General features: G+C 36.2%; 1 protein-coding gene and 2 pseudogenes across 5 annotated transcripts; 2 read left to right on the forward strand and 1 right to left on the reverse strand.

Annotated features, from left to right (window-relative positions):
* Positions 1 to 320: 320 nt before the first annotated feature.
* LOC122276814 lies at positions 321 to 9509 on the reverse strand (annotated as a pseudogene).
* Positions 9510 to 15506: 5997 nt separating this feature from the next.
* Positions 15507 to 17480, forward strand: LOC122276815 (annotated as a pseudogene).
* Positions 17481 to 18250: 770 nt separating this feature from the next.
* On the forward strand, positions 18251 to 23697 carry LOC122276046 (myb family transcription factor PHL7-like). Of its 5 annotated transcripts, none has more exons than XM_043085472.1 (8): positions 18251 to 18269; positions 19216 to 19353; positions 20867 to 21008; positions 21740 to 21816; positions 21983 to 22025; positions 22205 to 22262; positions 22566 to 22635; positions 22921 to 23697. In XM_043085472.1, the coding sequence occupies exons 2-8, from the start codon at positions 19342 to 19344 to the stop codon at positions 23383 to 23385; spliced, it is 867 nt and encodes a 288-aa protein (XP_042941406.1). In that variant the 5' UTR covers positions 18251 to 18269; positions 19216 to 19341; the 3' UTR covers positions 23386 to 23697. The 5 variants fall into 5 exon arrangements, with proteins under 5 accessions (XP_042941406.1, XP_042941405.1, XP_042941409.1 ...); XM_043085471.1 differs by lacking the exon at positions 18251 to 18269 and adding an exon at positions 18588 to 18727; XM_043085475.1 differs by lacking the exon at positions 18251 to 18269 and having other exon boundaries at positions 19087 to 19397; positions 20769 to 21008.
* Positions 23698 to 23801: the final 104 nt, after the last annotated feature.

A 23801-nucleotide genomic window follows, 5' to 3' on the forward strand; every position in this document is an offset into this window, starting at 1 on the left:
GAGAGAGAGAGAGAGAGAGAGAGAGAGAGAGAGAGAGAGAGAGAGAGAGAGAGAGAGAGAGAGATTACACATTTTACATACAAACTACCACTTTGTTTTTCAATATTTACTTTTTAGCTAAGATTTGACCGTTAAGATAATGTAAAATTGGACACACAATGCAATCTTGATAGTCAAGTCTTAATCTAGGGAGGGTGCAAATTGAAAAATATAAGTAGCTTAGGATGCAATTGAAACTTTTAGTAATTTTTGGTGCAAGGTAAAAACAGGCGGTGGCCTATGGGTAAAAAGTGAAATTCTCCCATAAATTAAGGCTGACCTTCAGTTCAATGTGAACAACTCAATTAATCATGTTGATAATCGTACACTGAGAAGTCGTTATACAGCAGAGACTCATCCTTACCATAATGAAGAAGAAAATAACAGTCTTTACAAAAATAGCAAGGGTTCTTCTGGGCCCACTTGTCATCAACCGTCACTTTTGTAGCTCTATATATCTTACAAACATCACATTTCTGAACACGAGATTTTAGTTGAAATAAGACTATTGGATAACCAGCTCGGTTATGGACGTCCTCTGAATGAATTAACCTCATGTCTCTTATCACGATTGCATGCTTGCAATCTCCCTATAACATGTAATTTCCCAACCAAAAGAATAATATGAGCCACGCTAAGACAACAGCCAACACCGCAGTTCATCTTGCCATGAAAGACAACTAAAATATCATGTCATAAAATTTCCATGAAGCCATTTCTTTCAACCGTTGCAAAGTATGGAATCAAAGCATGAAGGACAATAATGCTTTTCATATGAAACATGGCAACATAAATCTTACCTGGTGACAGTAGAGATATCCAGCACCTAGTCGAAACGTTAAGTCACAAAACCGTGTCATGTGCATGTCAACAGCTTTGAACTGAGGCAATTGCAGGTCTGTAACGGCTCCAACAATTGCTTTCTGCTTCTGTTGTAATTCCCCAGTTGTAATGCTTTCCCATTTTTTAAGAGCCTCATCCTTAGAGTTTCTGAGCCAGTCAAAGATAGGTTCACTATAATCTATTGCAGAGGGATCCCTCAAATCGTTGAAAAATACATCCTACAAAGAATTAGTATTCTATAAGATTTGGTAACAAATCATCTTGCTTGTGAAAACAAACACTCAATGAATAGGGCTTCTTACTTCTATAAGGAAATATCCAGAAGGATCATGCTGCCCAGCCTTCAGCATCACCTGGTCAGTTGAGCAGTGGATCTTATCCCTCAGTTCAATCAAGGTTTGATGGCCTAGGACCAAAAACTCCTGAGTCTAGAAAAGATGTGAAAAAAATGTCAATAGCAATTCAGTTGCACGTTTATATATGAATTTTCTATCCATCAATGATCTACTGCAACTATCAGATCTCCTAAATACAGAGAAGTTACATCATCCTGACTTGTTACAACCACATACAATCAACAAACAGAGGCCGACATTGACTGTCTTTAAAGTGCTATACCTTCACCCACTTCCGTGAGCTATGGTAAACCTCAACACAAAGAACAACTTCAGGATACAGCACAGCTCTGTGTTCCCCAATGCTTGGTGATTTCACCTGCAGTACATTGTATAAAAAAAAGCATTGATAGAACAAACATGAAACTTCAGATGTTTGAATAATCAAACTCAGCAATTTGATAATATGCGTATGAATAACTCAGTTACCAGAAAAACACGTGCAGGCTTCAGTGGTCAAAGTGAACTAAAATAAATCCCCCAACTTCTAATATATATATTTTTTAAATTAATTCCACTTTATTTAAAAATTCTTGATTCCATTTTATTGAAGCTTTTTTTTAATGACGTGGAACCGCACCAAGGCAAAGCCCTTTGAACCCACCCCTAGGAAGTAAACCTAGATATACTACCCCACTCGCCAGAACTGTGTATCAGGTAATCTAGGACCACTCTAGTGCAGAATCGACCCAAGTTGTCTATCAACAGCTCATACCAAGCACACCCTTGACCATTAGGCAGCAGCCCGATGAGTCCATTTTATCTAGAACTAGGAGGCAGCATGCACTTCTCAACATAAAGTTTTGAGGCTTCTGATAAGTATGAAACATTATCCAAGCTATATGGACATGCAGACTGAAAGTAGTGCAGCGGGGATTTATTCTCTGTTCAAACCTTTATGAAAGTTACATAGTATGCCAGAATGAGTAATCCTGTAAGTTCCTTTCATCGCTTTAGAAGGACTATCCACAATTATTCTCAGGTGTAGAGACATTTTTAAAAACTCTGTATTTTTCAGTCAGTTTCGGATGTCTTATAATAAAAATCCAAAGTCATGCCTACATGTCCATGAATAGTTACCAAAAAGCTTCATTAAAACTTCAACTTCGTCACATTCTGTAACAATTTCACAATAACTATGCATCTTATTCCAATACATCTTAGAATGAAGAAAGTTCTAAATAGGTAGAAGACTGTTCATGCTTAAATGAAAAAGATAACTGGCTAGCTTATATAGTCCTCAATGCATTTGCAGGAAACTCCTTGTCGAGGGCTTGTGTACCTAGGGGAGATTCTCCCAATCCGATGGTCCTAAGAGTGTGAATGTGGAGTTTTGATCCCACAACGTCCCATTTATACGACCCAAAACCACTACACCAACCCTTGGGGTTGTGTTTAAGACAACCGCTAGGACAAATGAGTATGTGGACCGTTATTGTTTTTTGCTAAAACAACTACCAATAAAAAAGTATGTAGATCTTAAGTTTCAATACCTTTAGGACAATTACTAAGGCAAATACGTATTGAGACTTTTGTGCTTCCAAAATTTGTGAGATGGGAGAGGATGATCCAAAGCTCCATGCATCATAAATTATATATTGTGTAGATTAGTTCTTAAAGCATCTTCAATCTGGATTTCCATGTACATTCTTCAAGCAACAATCAAATAACAGCATGTTTGCTGAGTAATTGATATTTAGAAGAGGCATTTTTCAAGACTACCTTTGCTGCATAACTTGTAAACCTGAGAGATTTCATCCTCTCAGTTCCTCCTGACAATGTAATGGCACTTTCATTTATCTCACAGCCACCACTAGACCAAAACATGAGAGAAATACAGTTAAAAATCAGAATCTTGATATTAATTAAAATTAAAATTTCTATATAGATGTTTTTTTAAGGTAAAAATTCCATAGGATGTCATGATACAAACTTGAATGAGTGCAGTCTTGCCGCCGCTTTGTCTTAATCCTGCTTTTGTTTAATTTTCACAAGTTGCTCCACCTTTGCAGTATAACCATCCTGGACAGATGCCAGCAATAAATGAATAAATTTATTCCATATTAGTTAAGAAGGCAAATGAGGAAATAGTGCACAGAAAAGAATTTAGAACTCTGGAACCACTAAAGAATTTATCAAACCTATATATGATACGACCCAACACTATTCCAAAGATGAATAAATGTAGATGCTAGAACATACATTGTTATTGTGCTTATATCAGTCATCAAGGTGAACCCTTAACCTTTTTCCTTTTTTATAGTTTTGGTTGGTAAGAATGAAATAAAAAGTAAACAATACCATATAGCAGATACAGACATCTTCACTTGAAACTGAAATGACATAATAGATAAATAGAGAGAAAAAAAAAAAAAGATTTTGGTATTATACTACTGAATGGAAGAAATATAAGCAAGAGACATGGAATGGAAAAATTAATATAGCCACATGTAGCATACTTCAATGGTATGGCTATTTGCTTTTATTCTCTTTCTCTTCCTTGAGTGGCTATTTTGAATGCTATCAGTTAGGGAAGGAGAATCACTTGGGATCTCGGATGAAGATAAAAGCTTTTCCCCACCTGAAAAGCTTTCTGAGCATGCATTCTTATTTCTTGATCTACTGTGAGCATCTCCTTTCCTGGATAAAATATCAAAATAAAATCTAAATAACTTTTACAGGTAACAAGGCTCACACACCCATACGGCATTGAACCCATAACATCACCCTCCAGCCCTCGTTTATAGGTAGAGGTGATGCCATTAGGTCCAAAGACTGTTGCAAGGACATCACCAGAATAACACAACAGATCAAAAATTACAACGAGATACTAGATGGCCAAGAATATAAGAGATATGAATCAATCAAAATTAACCATAAGGAAGCTTTGCTGCAAGAAAAACAGAATTTTGCATGTAATAGGACCAGCAGAAATTCGTGGAACCATTTCTTTTATATGCTCCATATCATCAACTAAAAGGATCTATCCATATCTGGAATATATAAATCATCCAAGGTACAGCAAGGAAGCCCCCCTGAATAAGCTACAGTTAGTGATATCCATTAGTAAGAAAACTTGAAAGGAATCAACCCGAATCTTCTTGCAGATCTTGACCCGGGTATCTACTGCTAACTATAGTGTCAGTCAACAGAAACATAAGATTAGGGGTGTGCATCCGGACCCGTTTTTTTCCGGATCCGGTCCGGAAATCCGGATCCGGGTGAATCCGGGCGGTTATCCGCCCGGATTACACCCGGGCGGTTAAAATAAATCTGTAACCGCCCGGATGAGTGTCCGGATCCGGTTTGGCCATGCGGTTTACCGTGACCGCATTGTTTAAAAAAAAAATACATTAGGTCAAGAAGCATTTCTCGTCCCCGCCTCCAGCAACAATTACAAACCACAACAAAGAGTCGAAGACCATTTCCTCACTCTCTCCCTTGCTCTCTCTGGCCAAAACCCTAGGCAAAAGCTAAGCCATCTTCTATTTTGTATGCGCCCACCCTAAGCCATTTTCTCCCTCTCTTCAGTCTCGATCGTCTCTCCCTCTTGTAGAGTCATCAGCACAACCCATCACGACTGCAAGGGTTCTCAGAACAGCGCCGAGATCGATAGCCTCGCACGCTTCGCCATCCTAGAGCACAACAAGAAAGAGGTCTGTCTTCTCCCCTTTCTGTTCCTCATCTTATTTGATTTCTTTATCTCGGGCCTCTAATTTCTTGTCTAGGTTTTGTTTGTGCCGTCAGATTTAGTGGGTATTTCCTCTGTTTCCCATATCTTAGTTTTGTTTTCCATACACCCATGTGATGAACCGCCCAATATGCTTTCTAAAAACAAGAAAAAAAAAATTGGAGATATGGGTTCTCAATAATATTTTTGAGTTCTAGATGTAGTTTGCCCAAATCTGGGTATTGTGACTTTGATTGTACTTGGAGGTTTGAAAAATATATTTTTTCGTTGCAGGTATGTCTATGGGTCTTTTTTCTATAAATTTCTTGCACTGAGGTTTGATTGTTCTCCTTTTCTCAGATTCCTTACCAACATCATCGTTGTAATGGGTGGGGTAACTGCTTGGAAGTTGGGATGTGATTGATCCATCAGTCATTGTAAATTATGAATTAGTGAACCAGCTTCCTAATGGTCCTATATATCCACTCCTCGATCCAAACCACCTTAATTTCTTTGGCTCCACTCAACTACCACATTCCTGCGCAAATCCCCTCTGACCATCTTTCAATTTTCTTGGCCTTTATTTTTTGTCTTATCAATTGCAAGAGATGCAAAGATATTGGGGGTAGACCTGTTTTTACATAGCATCAGTATTCTATTACAATTGCATACAATCAGTATCCTATTATAATTGTCTAACTCTGCACTCATCACAAGTCACAAGTCTTATCATGATCTTATATTCTTGTCTTCATCCTAATTATATGTTTGATTTTTGGTTCCATTGAGTTCTCATACAACTCAATCACTTCTATATGACATGAGCTTAACCAGATCAACCAAACTTGAATCTACTTCATCTCCAAGTCAAGTTTTGAGAAGATCATGCAAGCATGCGTGGTAGGTGTTTGATTCATTACTAAAATGTTGCTTTTTCTTTTCTTTTTTCCCATCCAATTGGATGTAATTAGTTTGAGTTTAGTTCTACTAGGAGTTGGATTTACTGGATAAGGAACATGTCTCTTGTTTTTCATTACGCATGTAACTCGTGTCTTTTATCTAATGAATCTTGGTATGTAATTAGCAGTTCATTCTTCACTTGCTTATATTCAATATCACGCTATAAGATAAAAATAACCCAGATTTGTTTTCATTTTGTTTTTCAAGGAAAGCTGGCACCAAGTCCTTCAAACAATGGAGCTACCTCCAAATCTGCAGGATGATGGCTCTGAATTATGGGGGGCATTTCTTATTTGTTATTCGTTAAGTGGATTTTTTGCATTATAATGTAAACTACAATGTAATGTGTATTGTGTGTTGATATTTGTTATTAATTTTTTTTTTTTATATAAAAATTTGAATGGGCAAAAAAAAGTTTCAAATGCCTATGATAAAAATCAACATTGTTTGAAGATTAAAACAGTTTCAAATGCTTTATAGGCATTATATAAAAAATGCCTATAAAAAAAATCAACATAATGGCTTATTAAAAAAACCCTTTCAAAAAGTGTTCAAAAGATATTTTTAAAATGCTTTAAAATTGTATGAAAGATATCTTTTAAAAAAAAAAATCATTTAGAAAAGTGCTAAAAGAATATTTTTAGAAAGTGATAAAAAGGTTTTTTTTCAGAAAGCAGTTTAAAAAGTGTTAAAAATATAATTTAAAAAAAATGCAAAAAAAAAAATGCAAAAAAAAATCCGGATCCGGTTAAAATCCGGGTATCCGGTATCAAATCCGATACCCGCCCGTGTTTTTACCGGATTTATCCGGGCGGATATCCGCCCGGTTTTAAAAAGCCGGATCCGGATCCGGTTGTTCCCGGATATCCGGATCCGGATCCGGATGCACAGCCCTACATAAGATGACCACCCAAGATCTTTTGCAAACAGACAATATAAAATGTTTCTAAATCATCAGAAATATTGCAATAGGAGATGTGCAGCAGAGATGAAATTGTTAAGACAATTGGGCACACAAAGAAAAAGCTTTGCTTAACCATTGGCTATAAGATTTATCCTGGATTAAGTATAGGCATACTACTCAAGGCCAGAAATTTCCAAGTGTTTAAGGAGAATCAAGGTCGGAATATTCCTTTCAATTTGAATTCACAGAAAAAACTCTCCTTTGTCAATTAAAGAAACAAGGAAAATGAAGCACGGAGAAAGGTATGTGGGAGGGCAGGGGAAGAAAAGCCTAAACCTATAGAGACTAAGCAGTGAGTCAACAAAGTAAGATAAGGAGAGCAACTTGAGACAAACATGGGACAGAAAAACTATCTGGCCAAGTTTTGAGACCATTAAATCAACTAAAGACGATAGGACCATAACAACTGTCAACTGAATCGAGGGGGTAGGACCTCCTAAAGAAAATCACAGGATACAAACCAGAAATATCTTGGAAAAAGAGAAAGAAATGCACATACATAATATGACTCACCCTGCAGCGGCAGACTGCTCTTCCAAAGGTTGCGAAGAATTTTCATGGTCACCCTGCTGCAATATTAATATGGACAAATTTGTCCTTTGAGTTGGGTGCAAATTAATTACTAAAACAGCAGCAGCAGCGGGGTACCTGAAATGCTACTTTCATAGCCATATTCACTAATTCTTCTTCACTCAATATTTTAAGTTCATCAACCCTGCATTCATTCATTAATTAGAGTAGCTGGCAATTAAAATGGAGATAAAACACACACACACACACACACGCAATGATACCATATGTACGTACAAAATATCTTCATCACACGGTTGAGACGAATCTGAACTGCCTAGTTCTGCCTCTAGATTCTGCACAGATGACAGAAACAATGTACCCAACATTTAATTTTATTCTAGAAGCACCAAGAAACTATATTTACGAAGCAATTGGAAAAACCCAAAAAATATTAGTCCAATAAATAGCCACCTGAAGTTGTAGGAGAAGAGAAGCCTCAAAGTGGGGAACCGAAGAGAGGGGGCTCACAAGGTTGGGGGCGTAAATGAGTCCGCCCCATGGAATTGAGAGGATTCCATCATCTTCCTCCACTACCCCTCCTCCTAGGCTTGCCCCTTGCTCCCTTATCATCTCCATTTATTCCTCTTCAACTGTACAATTACTGCAAAGTATTGCTGTTAGAGCCTTGGCATTGGTTTAGGCATTAGATTAGGCAGTTTTTGGCTAAAGATGTCACTTTTTACATGATGGCTAATGTATATTCAAAATCAAGCCCACATTGGATTAGTTATCCTTCTCTCCATAATACTAAAATATTATTATTTTTTATTTATTTTTTAATCTATTTTTTTTAATGCATATATTAAACCCATCAAATTAGCTTCATTTTCAATTTCATTATTTTAAAAAACAACAACCTATAAATACATCCAAAAAACAAAAAGCATCAAAATAAATAAATAAAATCAAATTGACATCCTCCTCAAATTACATTAAGAAAACAATGTCAAAAAGAAGAAATATCTTTTTAATTGGTGACTAGCAATTAAACATATATGAACAACCTATACAAACATATATCAAACATATACACAGACAAACATCTATCAAATTCTAATTGGCGACTGGTGAAAACCTTGATATAGACATATACAAACATATATCAAATTCTAAATCCTTTTCTTTTGTGCTTAACTAACTAAAGCACACGAACCTACAAAGGTAGAGCACTAATTGATGTTTCAAGCATCAAAAGCAGGAAATTAGACTAGCAACACATCTGTCCAGCAGATACATAACTATGCTCAGCATATACATAAAAAAATTACAGGCCTATAAATATAAACAAGCATGAAGTTCATATAATCTCCAGATTAAGCAAAGTCACAGCCTTTACATATATAATTGAAGAGTTTTGATTGGGCTAAAGAACCTCAATTATTTGATCCAGTTCAATGCTCAAAACTTGGTTGAATTGAGACTCACTGACTCCATCCCTATTCACGAAGGAAATAGAAAATCAGCCCCATGCAGCATAAAACAATCATGTTAATCTGGTTTCTCATACTCTAAATTCTGAATAACAAGAGAACAAAGATCCAATTTTTAAAATCCAGCAGCGCTAAACAACCAAAAAAAGGTGCAATGATGAAGCGCCCACAATTCCCAAAAGTAAACACTAATAGCAGAGCTTGGAGGCGCAAGAGAAAACCAGAAACAACAGAGTGATATACTTCAAGTAACAGCTAGCAAGCCTGTGAAACATAAAGCAGGGAAAGAACCACACAAAAAATAAATAAATAAAAATCAATTTCCATACGCCTCATAGCCAACCAACCAGCGGAATCGAAGTTACCCACTATAGGTAACACGACCGAAACAAACAACGAAAAATAGCCACGACATATTGAGCATGAAAATGGGAGAAAAGCCATGAAAATTTTTACTGGAATAACGAAGACACAGAAGCCAAACAAGAGTAATCGAAGTTCCGTACGGTCTCGGTGTTCTGCTCGATCACGTCGAGGCCGTGCACGGGGAACTGCGCGTACCCAGAGGTTTTGTTTCGATAATTTTCGCGGCGATGAGGTTTTGTTTCGCGGGAAATCAACCGAGGTATTCCAAGACAATTTTTCGATCGTTATATGTATATATATATATATATAGTAATTCATTATTTTTTTTTTTAAATAATGTTGTGAATTTTTTTTCAAAAAAATATTAAAAAAAAAATGAATAACACTTATCGGTGACTCGAACATAAAATCTATTTCTCTAAGTTACTGTATTTGAATAATTTTATTTAAAATCCTTCATCCAACGTGACGTGAGAATTTTAATGAACATATCAACTAATTTTTTTATTTTTTTAAAGTAAAATTGGAATATGCCTAATCCAATGTAAATGATATTACGCAATACGTAGGGTTTTAGGACATGGTTCATCATTCTTGTCAGACTCTGTGATTCATGTAGCTAATTTTATAGGCTTTTATTGTCTTCAGTTTTACGTTGGGGACTCATTTTATCAAACTATTCATCAGCCATTATTTATTCGAGTAATATTATTTACAGTTATTTTTATATATTATATATATATTTTACTGATGTAATTAATTATATTAATATATTTTTATATACAACTAATCATATTAATATAATATATAAAATATTATATAAAAATAATTATACATAAAATTTTTATATCTACACTACCAAGCTGGGGTACAATTTCTCCCCGAAAGCCTACAATTGCGCTATGCAACCTTTTGTGGCAAGAAATGAATGAATGGTATCACTTGAACACTCACCCCAAAAAAACAAGAGAGAAAAAAAAAATTCATTTTTGGTCCATGAAATATCGTAGAAGCATTGCACAACCCATACCGTACAATTTAGAGTTGTCTTCCACCATCCCAAACCAGGTAGTGAATGAATTGTTCTCTTATGGTTGAGATGTCACTCATCATCTCACACTATATATTTTATATAAAATAATTTTTTTATTTTATTATATTCTTTTTAAATAGATTAAGTTATTCTACTCATCATCCATACATTATATACTTATTATTAAAAAATAAAAATAAAAAATGTGTGGTATGTGGTCTAAGAGATGACGGGTAGAAATCATCTAAAAAAAAATTTTGATTTAGATATGAGAGAAGTCTGGTATGGTTGTTTCTTGCTTAAAGTCAAAAGCATCCTTTGGTAGTTGCATCTTGTGTGCATGCTTGTGTGCTTGCTGTTGCCTAGAATTCAAGGCCTGCTTGTGCCATTTCTTGTTTTCTGGTAAATTTTGTGATTTTTCATCATTTGGAGATAACAAATTCAATGGGCTAAGGGACATGCTCATTTTATTAGTAAGATTATTGACCTTGCTCCGCTCCTGCTACTCACAGATCTTACACCCTAGCAGATATTAGCCAATAGAGGTGCAATTATGCATGATTTCTCTCGTATATTTTGCAATTTCCAGTTGTTGGTTTTCTTCTTTCTTCAGATTGTGAGGTCTTCTGGAAGGCTCACTTTCTCCTTTATGAGTGTTATTCCCTCATTCCTCCTTATTTGCTTCTTGGGAAAAATATTTGAAGTATTGAATGAAACATTTCCCCCTATATGGTAATCCCATATCATACAATGACCTCCCCTAATGTAAATGAGGTGCTCTACCAACTGTGTTTCTCATATTTGCTTAAGAAATTGAATATATTTGGCTATGTGGTACTCAGTTTATACAAAATGGTCCTTACATCTTCCCAAGTTTGATTAAATAAATTGTACCCAGCAGTATGTTAGTTGAGTCTGCAACTTAAATGGGTTTAATTAGGCTGGAGATGAGTATCATTCTGCTTCTATATTTATTATACAAAGCCCATTCGGACTTTGTATCAAACTGTTCTTCTCATAATAACAGTCCCCACATGTAAAATGACACGTAAACAAGCTCACAAGAAATTAGATAGGGACATTCTCAGCTGATTTCAGAATCAACTGAGAAGTTTTACACGAAACTCGGTTTGAAACCTACCTTGCCAACGCAAAAGAAGTACTTAGATCACAGCCGCAGCATACCAGCTTTGTTGCTGCCATAGCTAGACATAGGGGCACCACCAAGAGCCGTCGCCCCCACTGTGGTTTTGCTCATTTGCGCCCCAAAGTTTTTCTCCCTCAGCTTCTTCTGTCGCCCCTCACGCGCATATACCACAGCCGAGCCATTGCCCACCACAGTAGCCGTTGTCATCCATGAAGGTCGCCGCCATCTCCATCGCCACTCCATGGTTTGATTTTTGCACCGATTTTTAGTTTATTTACCTATCTTGAATTTGAATGGGAGTCCATAAATTATTCCTTTACACAAGAATCCATCAACCTTGTTGCTTATATTTACAAGGTCTATTAAAAGCATAAAATAATTTTTTTGTAAATCAGAAATTGCATAAAGTAAATATTAACTCATTCTGCTGTATTTTAGCTTGCAAATTAAGTTTGGTTAGAGTTTAAAAACCTGAATTGAAGGGAAGCAAAATGGGTAAAGTTCTGAATATGCGTATTCTAGTTTGTCCTAGTTAGATATTGATTATAAAATTAAGAGAGAATGTGGAGTTGAAATGCTATCCTCATACTATCTTGATATAGATGTTCTTTTTTTTACTTTTAAAAATTGGGAACCAGAAATGCACTTGAGTGTAAATACCAGATTTTTTCTATCAGGAGTCCTTTTTTTTTTTAATCTGCAATACCCAATAATTCAGATTTTTCTAAAATTAGAAGACATGAATTAGTGTGATCTTCCTTTATTTTAGTTTGAATCATTTTTAGGTTTTTCATTATTATCTTCTACTTTCTGTTCATTTACTTTCTCTTCATTCCGACAGTGGATTATACATCTGAAAATCAGATTGATTTTGTATACATATAACTTTTTTTTTAATGTATATTATAGAATATTTTTTATATAAATTATAGAATATAACCATTGATATGCTATAAAATCCATGTGAATTACAGATTTTTTTTTTTTTTGTTTCTTTTGAAATCAGCCGAATCAAATTTTGTGTTTACCCTTATTTTGTGTTTTTTATTTTGTAATAAAGGATAAATTTTAAAGTTCCGATAGTGATGACTTGAGATGATGCCGAGTCACACGAGTAGAAGGTGAAGATGTCGAATATGTGAATGTGGAACATGACGTTTGTGAATGTGGAAGATGGAGTTCATGTGGATGATGGAGTAAATTTGATTTCTTCTTCAAGTAGTGGTTTATTGGAGCCATTCATCGGTATGAAATTTGATGACATAGAAGACGCCCAAGTATTTTACAAGACGTATGCAAGAAGAAAAGGTTTTGTCATTCGTACCAATCATACTCGATTGTCGAAATAGGAGAAAAAACTTATTGCGGTAAACTATCTTTGCCCAAGGGAAGGCTTTTGACAGGAAATGACCATCATGTCGATATTGAAGATACAGATTACCTAGGTGGAGGGGAGTCAACTAACTCACAAAATGTTGTAAGAAATTAGATTATCTCAAATTTTTCACAAACGGTACAAGACTCTCCATGGGTGCCAATGAAAGGGCACCCAAAATCTTTGAGAGTGAAGAACCCAAAAGAGATGCAACCAACAAAAAACAGGTATTGTGGCATTTGTAAAATGGAAGGACATGCTAGGAATGATCGTCCTTCAATGAGGTATTGTAGCTTTTTAATCTTCATGGTTTATTGGTTTTTAATCAAAGATCTAAACTTGTTTTTATGGTATTTGTTGTTGTTTATGTAGGGATATTGGATATACACCTGAGGTCGATTGTCAAAACTTGGATGCTTAATCGAAATCTGCTTATGTATGTCATTAATACTTTTTTTGTGATATTATGGTTGCTTATATTTGGTTTTGTAAACTTAATGTGATTATTGGTTAAAACTTAATGTGACAGGAAAGTTGTGAAGCTATTGAAACTTGTGACATGTTTGTGGATTGAAGCTTGTGAAGTTTTTGTTGAGAAGAGGCTTGTGATTCTATTCTGGAGTGGTTGGCTTGAACTTATGTATTTAGAGCCAAATGTTTTGAACTTATGTATTCCGGAGTGGTTGGTTTGAACTTATGTATTTGGAGCCAAGTGTTTTGAATTTATGTAATTTTTTTTTATATAGTTTTTTTGGAACTCATGTAATTCTGAATATTTAATTGTGGATGGCAAGAGGTAATTCTGAACATGAATTATGAAATGCAAGAGGTATTCTTGAATTATGGATGTTTCAAAATTTTTGGCTTTATGTAGTTATTGCAAAAGTTGTCCATAATTTTGGTCTTTTGCCCTATATCCTGTAAGAAGTCACTTTAAAATCTGTGTATTACGTATTCATTCCATTGCAAGACATTCCAAAACAATAAAGAAAAGGCACATGTTCATTAAATTCACAAAACCATACTAATTACATCACATGTTTATTACAATCAGTTGTCCAAAGCTAAAATAGCTTACATGAGTCGAGGCATTACCCAACATATACTAATGTTCTTGGGATACATATAAATTACAGCATAAATCGCAATAAAAAATAACGACGATGTCAACAAGACTTTCAATGTAGCATTATACTTCTTCTCCATTGCTTTATATTTGGTTTGTTCGATTGTTACATGTTCATGAAATAACCTCTCATTCTTTCGTTGAGTTAATTCCAACGTTATCTTGTAGCATAAATTTTGTTCATTTTCAAAATCAATTCATTCAAAAAATTCACATTATTTATTGATCTTATAGTTTGGGTAATTGTAAAATCTTATGCCAAAACTATTACCTTTTCCAGAGATTCGGAGTTTTGATGGAATGCCACAGTATCAAAGTGGCTTGTCCAAACTTGCTTTGTCTTTCTCTCTTGAAGTCCATGAACTTGAACCAGTATTGGTGTTTGAACTTGTCATTTGCTGGAACCTATAAAAACAACCGTGCAATTTTAAATGTGGCTAATAGTCAAATACATGAACTTATAAAGCAGGGGTAATATGAATATAAGGTAAAGTTTGCTTGCAGAATGAATTTCAATGATAAAAAAGTAGCAGGACGTATGTTGTCTTACCAATGATAAAAAAAAAAATGGGAGTTTTAACAAGCTTTTGATTATGTTTTGATAAGCAGGGGAAATGGTCAGCCATGTATGACAGGAGTCTAAGATGTATCTTTTGATTATGTTTTAACAAGCTTTTCTCCCCCATTTTTCCCATGTTCTTTCCTTTTTCTTCTAGGTACTGTTTGTTTAAAGGCAGGTCTGAAACCTGAAGTGGTAGTTGAGAGTGGAACTAGAACATAAGCACGTTCAACTTATTACATAGAGATTCCTTCTATTGTACTTTGAAGTTATAGAGCATGTTGCTACTGCACATAGTGTTAGCTCTTTGTAATGTTTGTTTCTCAATTGGTCATAGGTATAATTCCATCGAATCTCTAATTCTGTCAAAGGGATTGTAATCAAACCAGTTACTATTTAACAAATTGTTGTTAATCTTTATTTCCCAAATTGTAGAGGACCAAAGTGGACAGATTTTTCAAAATGGACATGAATGCATACACTGAGGAATTGAACTTAGTCTTTATATGTTTTTTATATGGGCATTGTCTGGGACATCTCATCATGGCCAGTTTCAATTTGTGAGGTCTAACATAAGTTAAAAGCACATGTTCAAGTGAACTAGTAATGCACTGTTACACAACAAAGTGTGAAATTTCAAGCAAACTAGTAATGCATGTTTAGACTTTATCACATCATATTTATCATTTACAAATGGAAGTGGCTCTACTGAGCCTTTCATCAAACATCTTGTGTGCCTACAAATGCCACAGTCATTCCAGTAGCCATTGGACTCACTATATTCCTCTTTACAAGCAAACACAACAGAGTCATTTCATTTGAGGGCGGCAACACTCCCCAATCAAGCAAATTGTACAATGAACCGACATGAAGATGAATAGGGGCTTGTTAGAATCATATAGGTGAAAATTGCAAATGTTTGTAATCAAGCAAATGGTAAGAATTTGAGGGAGATGATTTCAGACTGACTAGGAGGAGGAAGAGGCAGAAGATGATCAAATTAGCCGGAGAATGTGACCTGCTTCGATGGAGAGGAGGAGGTTTGTGCCGGAGAAGGTGAACAGCTTTGATGGAGAGGAGGAGGTGACCCACGCCGGAGAAGGTGAATAGCTTCGATGGAGAGGAGGAGGTGACCCGCGACTTCTCAAGTGACTGGTGTGTGCCAAGGGAGAGGATTTCGGAGGGCTTCGAGGGAGATAGATAAAGAGAAAATATTGGGAGCAACCATTATTCATCACTACACACCACACACCTTATAAAAAATATCTATATATTCTATAAAAAGTATCCCTACATCCTATAAAAACTTATAAGTGTGTGGTGTGTAATATAAATAGTGGCTGATGCATAGAATTACTCATATAAAACACAGACTTTTGAAATTAGATAGGGAAAGCTTCGGTGCAGATAGGTCCATAGATTATAAAATGGAAGAGATATGTGGCGGGTCATAATTGGAGGGCTATTATTATGAGAAGAGCAGCCTGACCGGTTAAAAGGTTTTTCCTCTGTCATATAGCTCAACAATGAGCCAAATGTGGGTTGCAGACAAGTTGCTTGTTTGGTTACCAACCTATTAGGAGCTACATTTAAATCTTGACGGATTTATTGGGAATCTCATTTACTTGGATTATCATCTATTAGTATCATAAGGGCATAAATAATACTTGCATAAGCTACACCAAAGGCCATCATGCGAACACTGAACGTGAAGGGATTAACTTTGTTCCATTTAAAGAGTCACCTCCAGGTCTTAGATTTAACTAAATTAAATCTAAATGATTAAGCTGACTTCTCTTGCTATTTATTGAAGGGATGTCAGCTTCATACCTTTTAGAAAGCCCTGGTACTGGTAATGTACATCTCCAAACTTCCCAATTTCTGAGAATGAGTAAGATAGAATTTCCATATTTCTTTGGTACACTCATGGTGCGTGGAAACTACCAAATTACCATATGCTCGGAATGCCATTTTCAGTGGTTATGAAGTCAATGAGGCCTTGAGAGCACACATGGAAGTTCAAAGTAAATTACATCTCCAAGTTGAGGTACATTTCCTTCTCATGGGTTGTGGTGTGGTTTATTAAATAGGAGACCTCGGTCTTCCTACCATATTGTTGTGTAGGCTGAGAAGCACTTGCAGATTTGACAAGATGTAGAGTGGATATATATTGCCATGCTCGAGAGAGCTTGTAAGATGCTTGCCAATCAATTTAGTTATTGACACAGAATGACAAAAATGTCAAGGACTGGTAAATAAGACACCAAGAAGTCAAGGACTGGTAAATAAGACACCAAGAAGTTCCTCTCTCGACTCTCTTGGCTTCTACTCATTACGGTCCCCTCAGTTGACCGAAACGCATGGCTCTGAAGAAATTCCGACTAGCCTGCACCCCCAAAGGGCTGACTGTTCTACTGAAAGTTGCCTAACATCACACGAGAGTCTAGGAGGATTGACTCTGGAAGGATCTCCAGGTGGAGGCAAGCAAAGGATGCTAAGCTTGGACTCAACTACAGCATCTTTGATTTGGGGTGAAGCCAAGATGAAATCCCAAGACATCAATGTAGCGCAAGTGAACCCACATTAAATCACTGGATATGGCATCTAGCACCAGAAACTCTTCTGTTCATCTTCTGTTTACTGGATATGGAGTCTCACCTGTTCATCTTCTTATGATGGAGTGGAAATTCTTGGGTTTACAGTTCTGAGGAGAAATTCTTCTTCTCACTCATGGCCTTACATTAATCATAAGTGGAATGCTACTATTGAAACTCCATCCTTCATGTCCGTAATGCTGGCAGGAACAGAGATAGAAACAGCTCGTCCAAACTGCGAATTCAAAACACCACGCCTTCAAGATTCAGGACTTTTTGCATCCGATTGCGTCAAAGTAAAAAATCCTTAGTTTTTCTTTTCTTTTAATTTTTATTTTTATTTATCAAGTCCTGAATTAGTGTAGAGAAATCAATATACCATCCTTGATTGTTTCTGAATCGAAGTGAATATCTCACAACAACAAAGCAGTATATTCCTGATGTTGTGTATGGTACTGGAGAATATGAGGCTTTGCCACTAGTACTTTTATGCACTGCCTTTTTTTTTCAGACATATTAAATACTCAATAAATGTTATAAAATTCATTTAATCAAACTCTCTTTCCGCTATTAAACTTGATTGAATCTTGAATATCTTCTTCCACTTGAAGCCTCGGAACTTGAGGGAATCATACATATGAATATCACCTCTCTGTTTTTTTGGACCACAAGAAAAAGATCACTGGTATCATTACTAAAATGAAGGTCTATGATGCACTTGCTAGTGATAAGTTGAGAGGGTGAAGTAGTTGACTAGGCCAATATACCACTTGTTTAAGGAGGGTTTCCGTTTACCATTGATTCCATAAAAAAAAAAAAACAAAGGAACTCTGGTCTCCACGAGACATTGTGGCTGAACAGTTGCTTGACCACCTTAACAGACGTGCATTACATGAACACAGAAAAGGACATTTGAGCTTTTTGATCCAATTCATCCATTGTTTTTTTTTTTTTTTGATAGGTAACTTCTATCATTTCGAAATCACACAATACATCGTTTGTCCGCAGCAATGTAAGGCATGGCCACACTCGGTCCATCCTCCATCCATACGGATTCAGAGTCCAAAGGCAAAACTTTGCTAATACATGAGCAACCCGATTTCCCACCCCCCCCCCCCCCCCCTTTCTAACATGCAATAAGACGCCAGTTCCTTCTTCAGGTCTTCCACAAGCTGCCCACTCCACGAGGAATCAGGTACTGGATCTAATATTGCATCAATGATCAGCTTTCCATCCCCTTTAAAATCTGCTTCATATACTCCAAGATCTGCACACAATAATAGAGCTCTTGATAAAGCATACCCTTCGGCTAGATAGGCTGTGTACACTAAATCCCTTTGGCCAGCTACCATCGTGACTGGGTCCCCCTTTGAGTCACGTATAACAATGCCCAGCCCCACCTTCTGTACCGATTTGATAAAGCTGGCATCAAAATTCACCTTTAGCCTTGTTCCAAAGGGAGGTTTCCACATGCTAATAGTGTCTCGGTCACCCCTTTCATTGGCTGGAGGTAGTCTCATCTCCGGACCTTCCCCAGGTTCCTCAACTGCCAATTCATCCATTGTTTTAGCTATCTCATGACTCCCCCCAAATAGATGAAAAGACATGCACAAGGAAAGATAATCCAAAGAAAGACGTAATTTTTAGAATGAGGTACGGGAAAAGGACGAGATTGCCGGAATTTGTTTAGGACAAGGAACGGAATATTATTCCACAGATTACGTCGAAGCCGATCGCCATGCAATGTTACATTTGTTAATATCACTGCAGTCCAAATTAAACTAACAAGAATTGTAAAGCTTTTTGTATCATCCACACACGCATTGCATGCTTTGCTTCTCTCTGTATTTTTTAACGATTTTTTTATTACTTTTTAATTTCATGATTTAATAATAATTACGTACTTTCCCAAAAACCTGACAAATATGAATGTTATAATTTGATAATAATTACTGTAACCTATATCATTTTTTATACTAATATTTATTGTATTCAAAGTTGTATATGAACAGGGAAAGTTAAAATTAATATAAAAGCTTCCTAGCAGAAAAGGGTGAGAATTAAATGTGGAGGGAAGAGCGAAGACTCGGACTTTGGGTGCCTATTGGTTAAGACTCATTTTGTTGTTTCTCGGTTGTCAGCTCCCTTTAATACCCCTAGAGCCAGAGGGAATAATTTCCTGCCGAATTCCAGTTTGCATTTCCAATTTCGGTAAAGTTTGAGGGAGGAGGGAGAGTTGAAAGGAGGGGCTTTGATTCCCGAGGCGAATGGAGATCTGGGTACATCTCTCATCGCAGTAGTGTCTGGCTCTTCATATATTTTCGTATGCTTATACAACCAGAAATAATATAGTTTTAACTGCTAAATTTTTGGTTTTTACTTTACTTTTTGACTTGTTTATCTCTTGTCATGTCGTTATTGTTCTTCGTCAATATTTACAGGGAAGATGTTTGTAGGACTTTCTCTGAATTTAATGTCATGTCAGTTTTTGTGGGAAGTTAATGTGTTTCTCAAACCCTAATTATCTCTATATGTCAAATGTTTGGACACTCTGATGTTTTTAGTACAATGGATTTTTCTGCCTTGCTATTCTTTCCTTCATCCCATGTCAAATTTTTACTTTCTTTGTATTCCTATGGTTCCCAGATATGAGGCCTAAAAGCTTAGTGTTTCTTGTTATTCACCACTCCATATTATGGTAGATTTAGAGTAGTCATGTGAATTACTCGCATACACAATCTTTCCCCATGGATAAGGAACCGCGCCAAATTAGCTATGTAGCATTTTCCTTGACATGATGTCAAGGCACAACCATTGATAAAAAAAAAAGGCTTAGGACTATTGGATTCCGATTTGGTAAACTTTAAACCGACACATAGATAGTGAATTTTCAAATCTTCATTAATTAAACAAAAGAAGCTATATGATGAACATAGTTTATGGAGTAGTTTTGTTGTCCTATACATATCTTTTGTTGTTACTTGTTAGTTAAATCTGTTCATCATATAACTGTAGAGCAAGTGTCAATTCTCTTAGGCATAATACCTTTCAATATATTGGAGGATAATAACTTTTGGAGGTAAACTTATCATGTGATCAAAGTACTCATTATTTGTCGAGATATTCTATGGAACACATTTGTCGAGAATAATATTAAGAATTTATGTAAAGATAGTCCTGTTGCTATTTCTAGTAGATGTTCAGTTATAACTGTTGAGGGTATATTGTTTAAGAGGGCATTGCTTCCTTCCAAGATTGTATTTTCTCTACTAAATCTTTTATTCTTTTATCAGATCTGATTCACTGGTACATTAATGAGGGAATTTCCATAATTACAACTACCGATAAAAAAAAAAAAAGTTTGCTTAATTACAACTACTTGAGCTTGTTTTGTTTGTTTAATGCACAGATATGAGTATGCACACGCACATTCATTACCCAGATATCTTTTAAGTTCATCATGATGCTAGGAATTAATTCCAAGATCTGTGCAATGGGGAATTGCTGCCTTTTTAATATGAGCCTAATGGTTTACATTCCAATGTTCTTGGTTGCATGTCATTTAAAGAACAATTTCCTCATTCTCTTTGGCATGAGTTTTTGTTCTATGGAGCATTCTTATATTTCCAGCCTCATGTTCTAGGAAGCTGCAACATTTCTTGTAATTTTCTTTTATCTTTCATGCTATTGACAGCTTCCAGCCTTCTTCTTTTAGCTAAATGATAGATGTATCAGCCAAAGAGTGTTCATAATTCAAGCCTAGTCTAAAAAAACTCGCTTGTTCATGGTCAGCATTTAGATTGTGCTATGGACCAAATCAGTGGAGGAAACAGTCACAACAATGCCAGTCTTGCCTCCAAGCAACGCTTGCGTTGGACACATGAGTTTCATGAACGTTTTGTTGATGCTGTGGCACAACTTGGTGGGCCTGACCGTGAGTCACCTCAACCTTTATATTCCTAATTAGGTTTTGTTGTTCGTTGTCATATTTCTACTAATTCTGAACTGTGACCTTTATTTGGCAAGATGCAGGATTCATTGGGTAAATTAGCCAGGCTATTATTTGGTATTAATAGGGTCTACTACTGCTCATTTTAACTTCTATATCTAGTTTTGTTTTCGTACAATTTTGAATAGTTTCTAATGCTAGATGCTATAACACATAAGTGGGAATGCCAGGCTCTTCTTGTAAGTTAAAACTGATGGAAGGGATAGGAGAAACAAACAGACGTAACATTTTTTGGCATTCTAGGGATGCTGTATGGTGTGAATTCATCATGCATTGAGCAAGGGCTGCAATAGCCCTACTTATGCCCTTTTCTTTCTAAAATATCAAAGATGTCACTTGCCAAAGTGGGAATATGAACTCAGAATGATTTCTTAAATATCTAACCGTGTATCCAAGTTGATTATGAGGAAAATAGCCCTAACTCATTTCTAGGTCGTGGTGCTAGGTTGTTCCTATAAAATGTAACACCATTGAGAGGAAGAATGTGTGAATTGCATAAAAATCTAATCAAATGGTCCTAAATTTCTCTTGAAGGACAGAAGGAGTACAAAAATTTCAACGGATAAACTCACCAAATCCTATGCAAATTATTATTTGTGAGTATTGGAATTGTTGTAATTGGTTTTCTTCTTTTTCTTTCTGGGTTCTGTTTCCAGGGGCTACACCCAAAGGTGTCCTTAGAGTAATGGGTGTTCAAGGTCTAACAATATATCATGTCAAAAGCCATTTACAGGTATATAAAAATTGATTCTGTGCTATGCAAAATCTCTTTCTTCCATTTATCTCATACGTTTTTTTTTTTTTTCCCAGAATGTTTGGGGATGGGTTTGAGGAATTCTTATGTTAAAATTCATTGTCATCTGTCATTTTTGTTGACTCTGTTTTTTTGATGCATCCAGAAATACCGGCTTGCAAAATATCTTCCTGACTCATCATCAGATGGTAGTTTAACTGATTTCTTTTGTTCAATGTTCATTTATTACATCAACGATGGTAACTATGTTCTGATTGACCAGTGTATAGGGCAGGTTCTCTGTGATGATAACCATAAAGAAGATGTATGATCAATTATCATAGCTGCCTCATTATTTTTTTCACTTATTCTTAAATTTTGATGCAAGGGAAAAAAGCTGATAAGAAAGAAACTGAGGATATGCTTTCAAGTTTGGATGGTTCATCGTAAGTACAGCTGCCAGTTTTACCATGTCGTTCCAGTAACGAGTGTGATCATGCCATAATATACTCATTTAGTAGGTTATTAAACAGTAACAGCTCCCACATTCTGGATGTAAGATTTCCATTTATTTTGTCAGAATCATTTATTATTTTCCTTTCCTGTTCAATGTTCTCAAGTTTTCAAGACATAAGGACACAATTTGTCAAATTATGATTACATCCAATATCATGTGACTATCAAAATGGCTTGTTATTTGGCTCATTGGCTGCTTGGTATGAGAAAGAATGTGTTCTTCCTTTCTGCAGTGGGGTGCAAATAAATGAAGCACTCAAGCTGCAGATGGAGGTGCAGAAGCGACTGCATGAGCAATTAGAGGCATGTTTTCTCTTTGATACTGGTATCAAATTAAGTAGCTTATACTGCTTTAGTTTTTCTTTCATCATTATCTTTCTTATCATCCCCTTAATCTAGCTTTTCTAAGGGAAAGAGAGTATGTGACCCTATTCTACTCAAATAAAATTGAGTCAGAGAATGGGACAGGGATGCAATTAGTCTTTTTCATATTTGTTTTTGGTGCCCTAGTGCAATGGGCCACGTTGGAGTCTTAATTTGTCAACTCTCACCAAACCTGTGATTTCTGCATATTTTCAAGCATAACAGGTTCAGAGGCAGCTACAGTTACGAATAGAAGCCCAGGGCAAATACTTGAAGAAGATAATCGAGGAGCAACAACGATTTGGTGGAGTTCTTTCAGAAACATCTGGTCCTGGGGTGCCAGGATCAGGTGACAATTGCCCAGATTCTGACAATAAGACTGATCCAGCAACCCCTGCCCCAACCTCCGAGGGCCCCCTACAAGACAAGGCTGCCAAGGAACATGCCTCAGCCAGCCTTTCTATTGATGAATCTTTCTCATCTCACCATGAACCATTGACTCCAGATTCTGGTTGCCATCTCAGTTCCCCAGCCGAGAGTCCCAAAGGTGAAAGGTTGATTAAGAAGCAAAAAGTCCTTGTGGGTGGAGCATCTGCTAAACCAGAAATGGTGCTTCCACATCAGATACTTGAGTCGAGTTGCACCTCATACCAGCAGCAAAACTCCATTTTTCCGTCCAGAGCAGTTTGAACCTTCATCGGGTATATCAATCAGGAATGAAGATCAGATGGAAAAGTTTGGGGCAAACTGATATGTGATACTGCGCATGCCATAACATTTTTCGTTGTCTGTAGTTTCTTAGCTCTAATTTAGTCAAAGAACTCTTATCTCAAATGTACTGGGATGATTAAATTTCAGCATGGAGACATTAGATGATGTTTTATTAAATTTCAGAGACTTCTTGTAAACAGATGCTGGGATTTGGTTCAATTATCAGGTGCTACTTGTAACATGGTCACCCAGATTTCTAATAAATGAAATATGAATCCCTTGCCATTCAAATGAAGTACAGCAAAGGACGGTAGGCATGGCCATGACATTGTACCCCTCTTTTCCTCAGACAAACGAATTGGGGCTTGCAAATTTAATGACTTGCATAAAATGCT

This window comes from Carya illinoinensis, chromosome 9 (genome assembly GCF_018687715.1).
Source record: "Carya illinoinensis cultivar Pawnee chromosome 9, C.illinoinensisPawnee_v1, whole genome shotgun sequence".
NCBI lineage: Eukaryota > Viridiplantae > Streptophyta > Magnoliopsida > Fagales > Juglandaceae > Carya > Carya illinoinensis.

Coding starts and splice junctions, on each gene's coding strand:
- LOC122276046 (XM_043085472.1), top strand. Junction 21,009..21,739: donor ACAACTTGGTGGGCCTGACC/GTGAGTCACCTC, acceptor TTCTGTTTCCAG/GGGCTACACCCAAAGGTGTC. Junction 22,026..22,204: donor TCCTGACTCATCATCAGATG/GTAGTTTAACTG, acceptor TTTTGATGCAAG/GGAAAAAAGCTGATAAGAAA.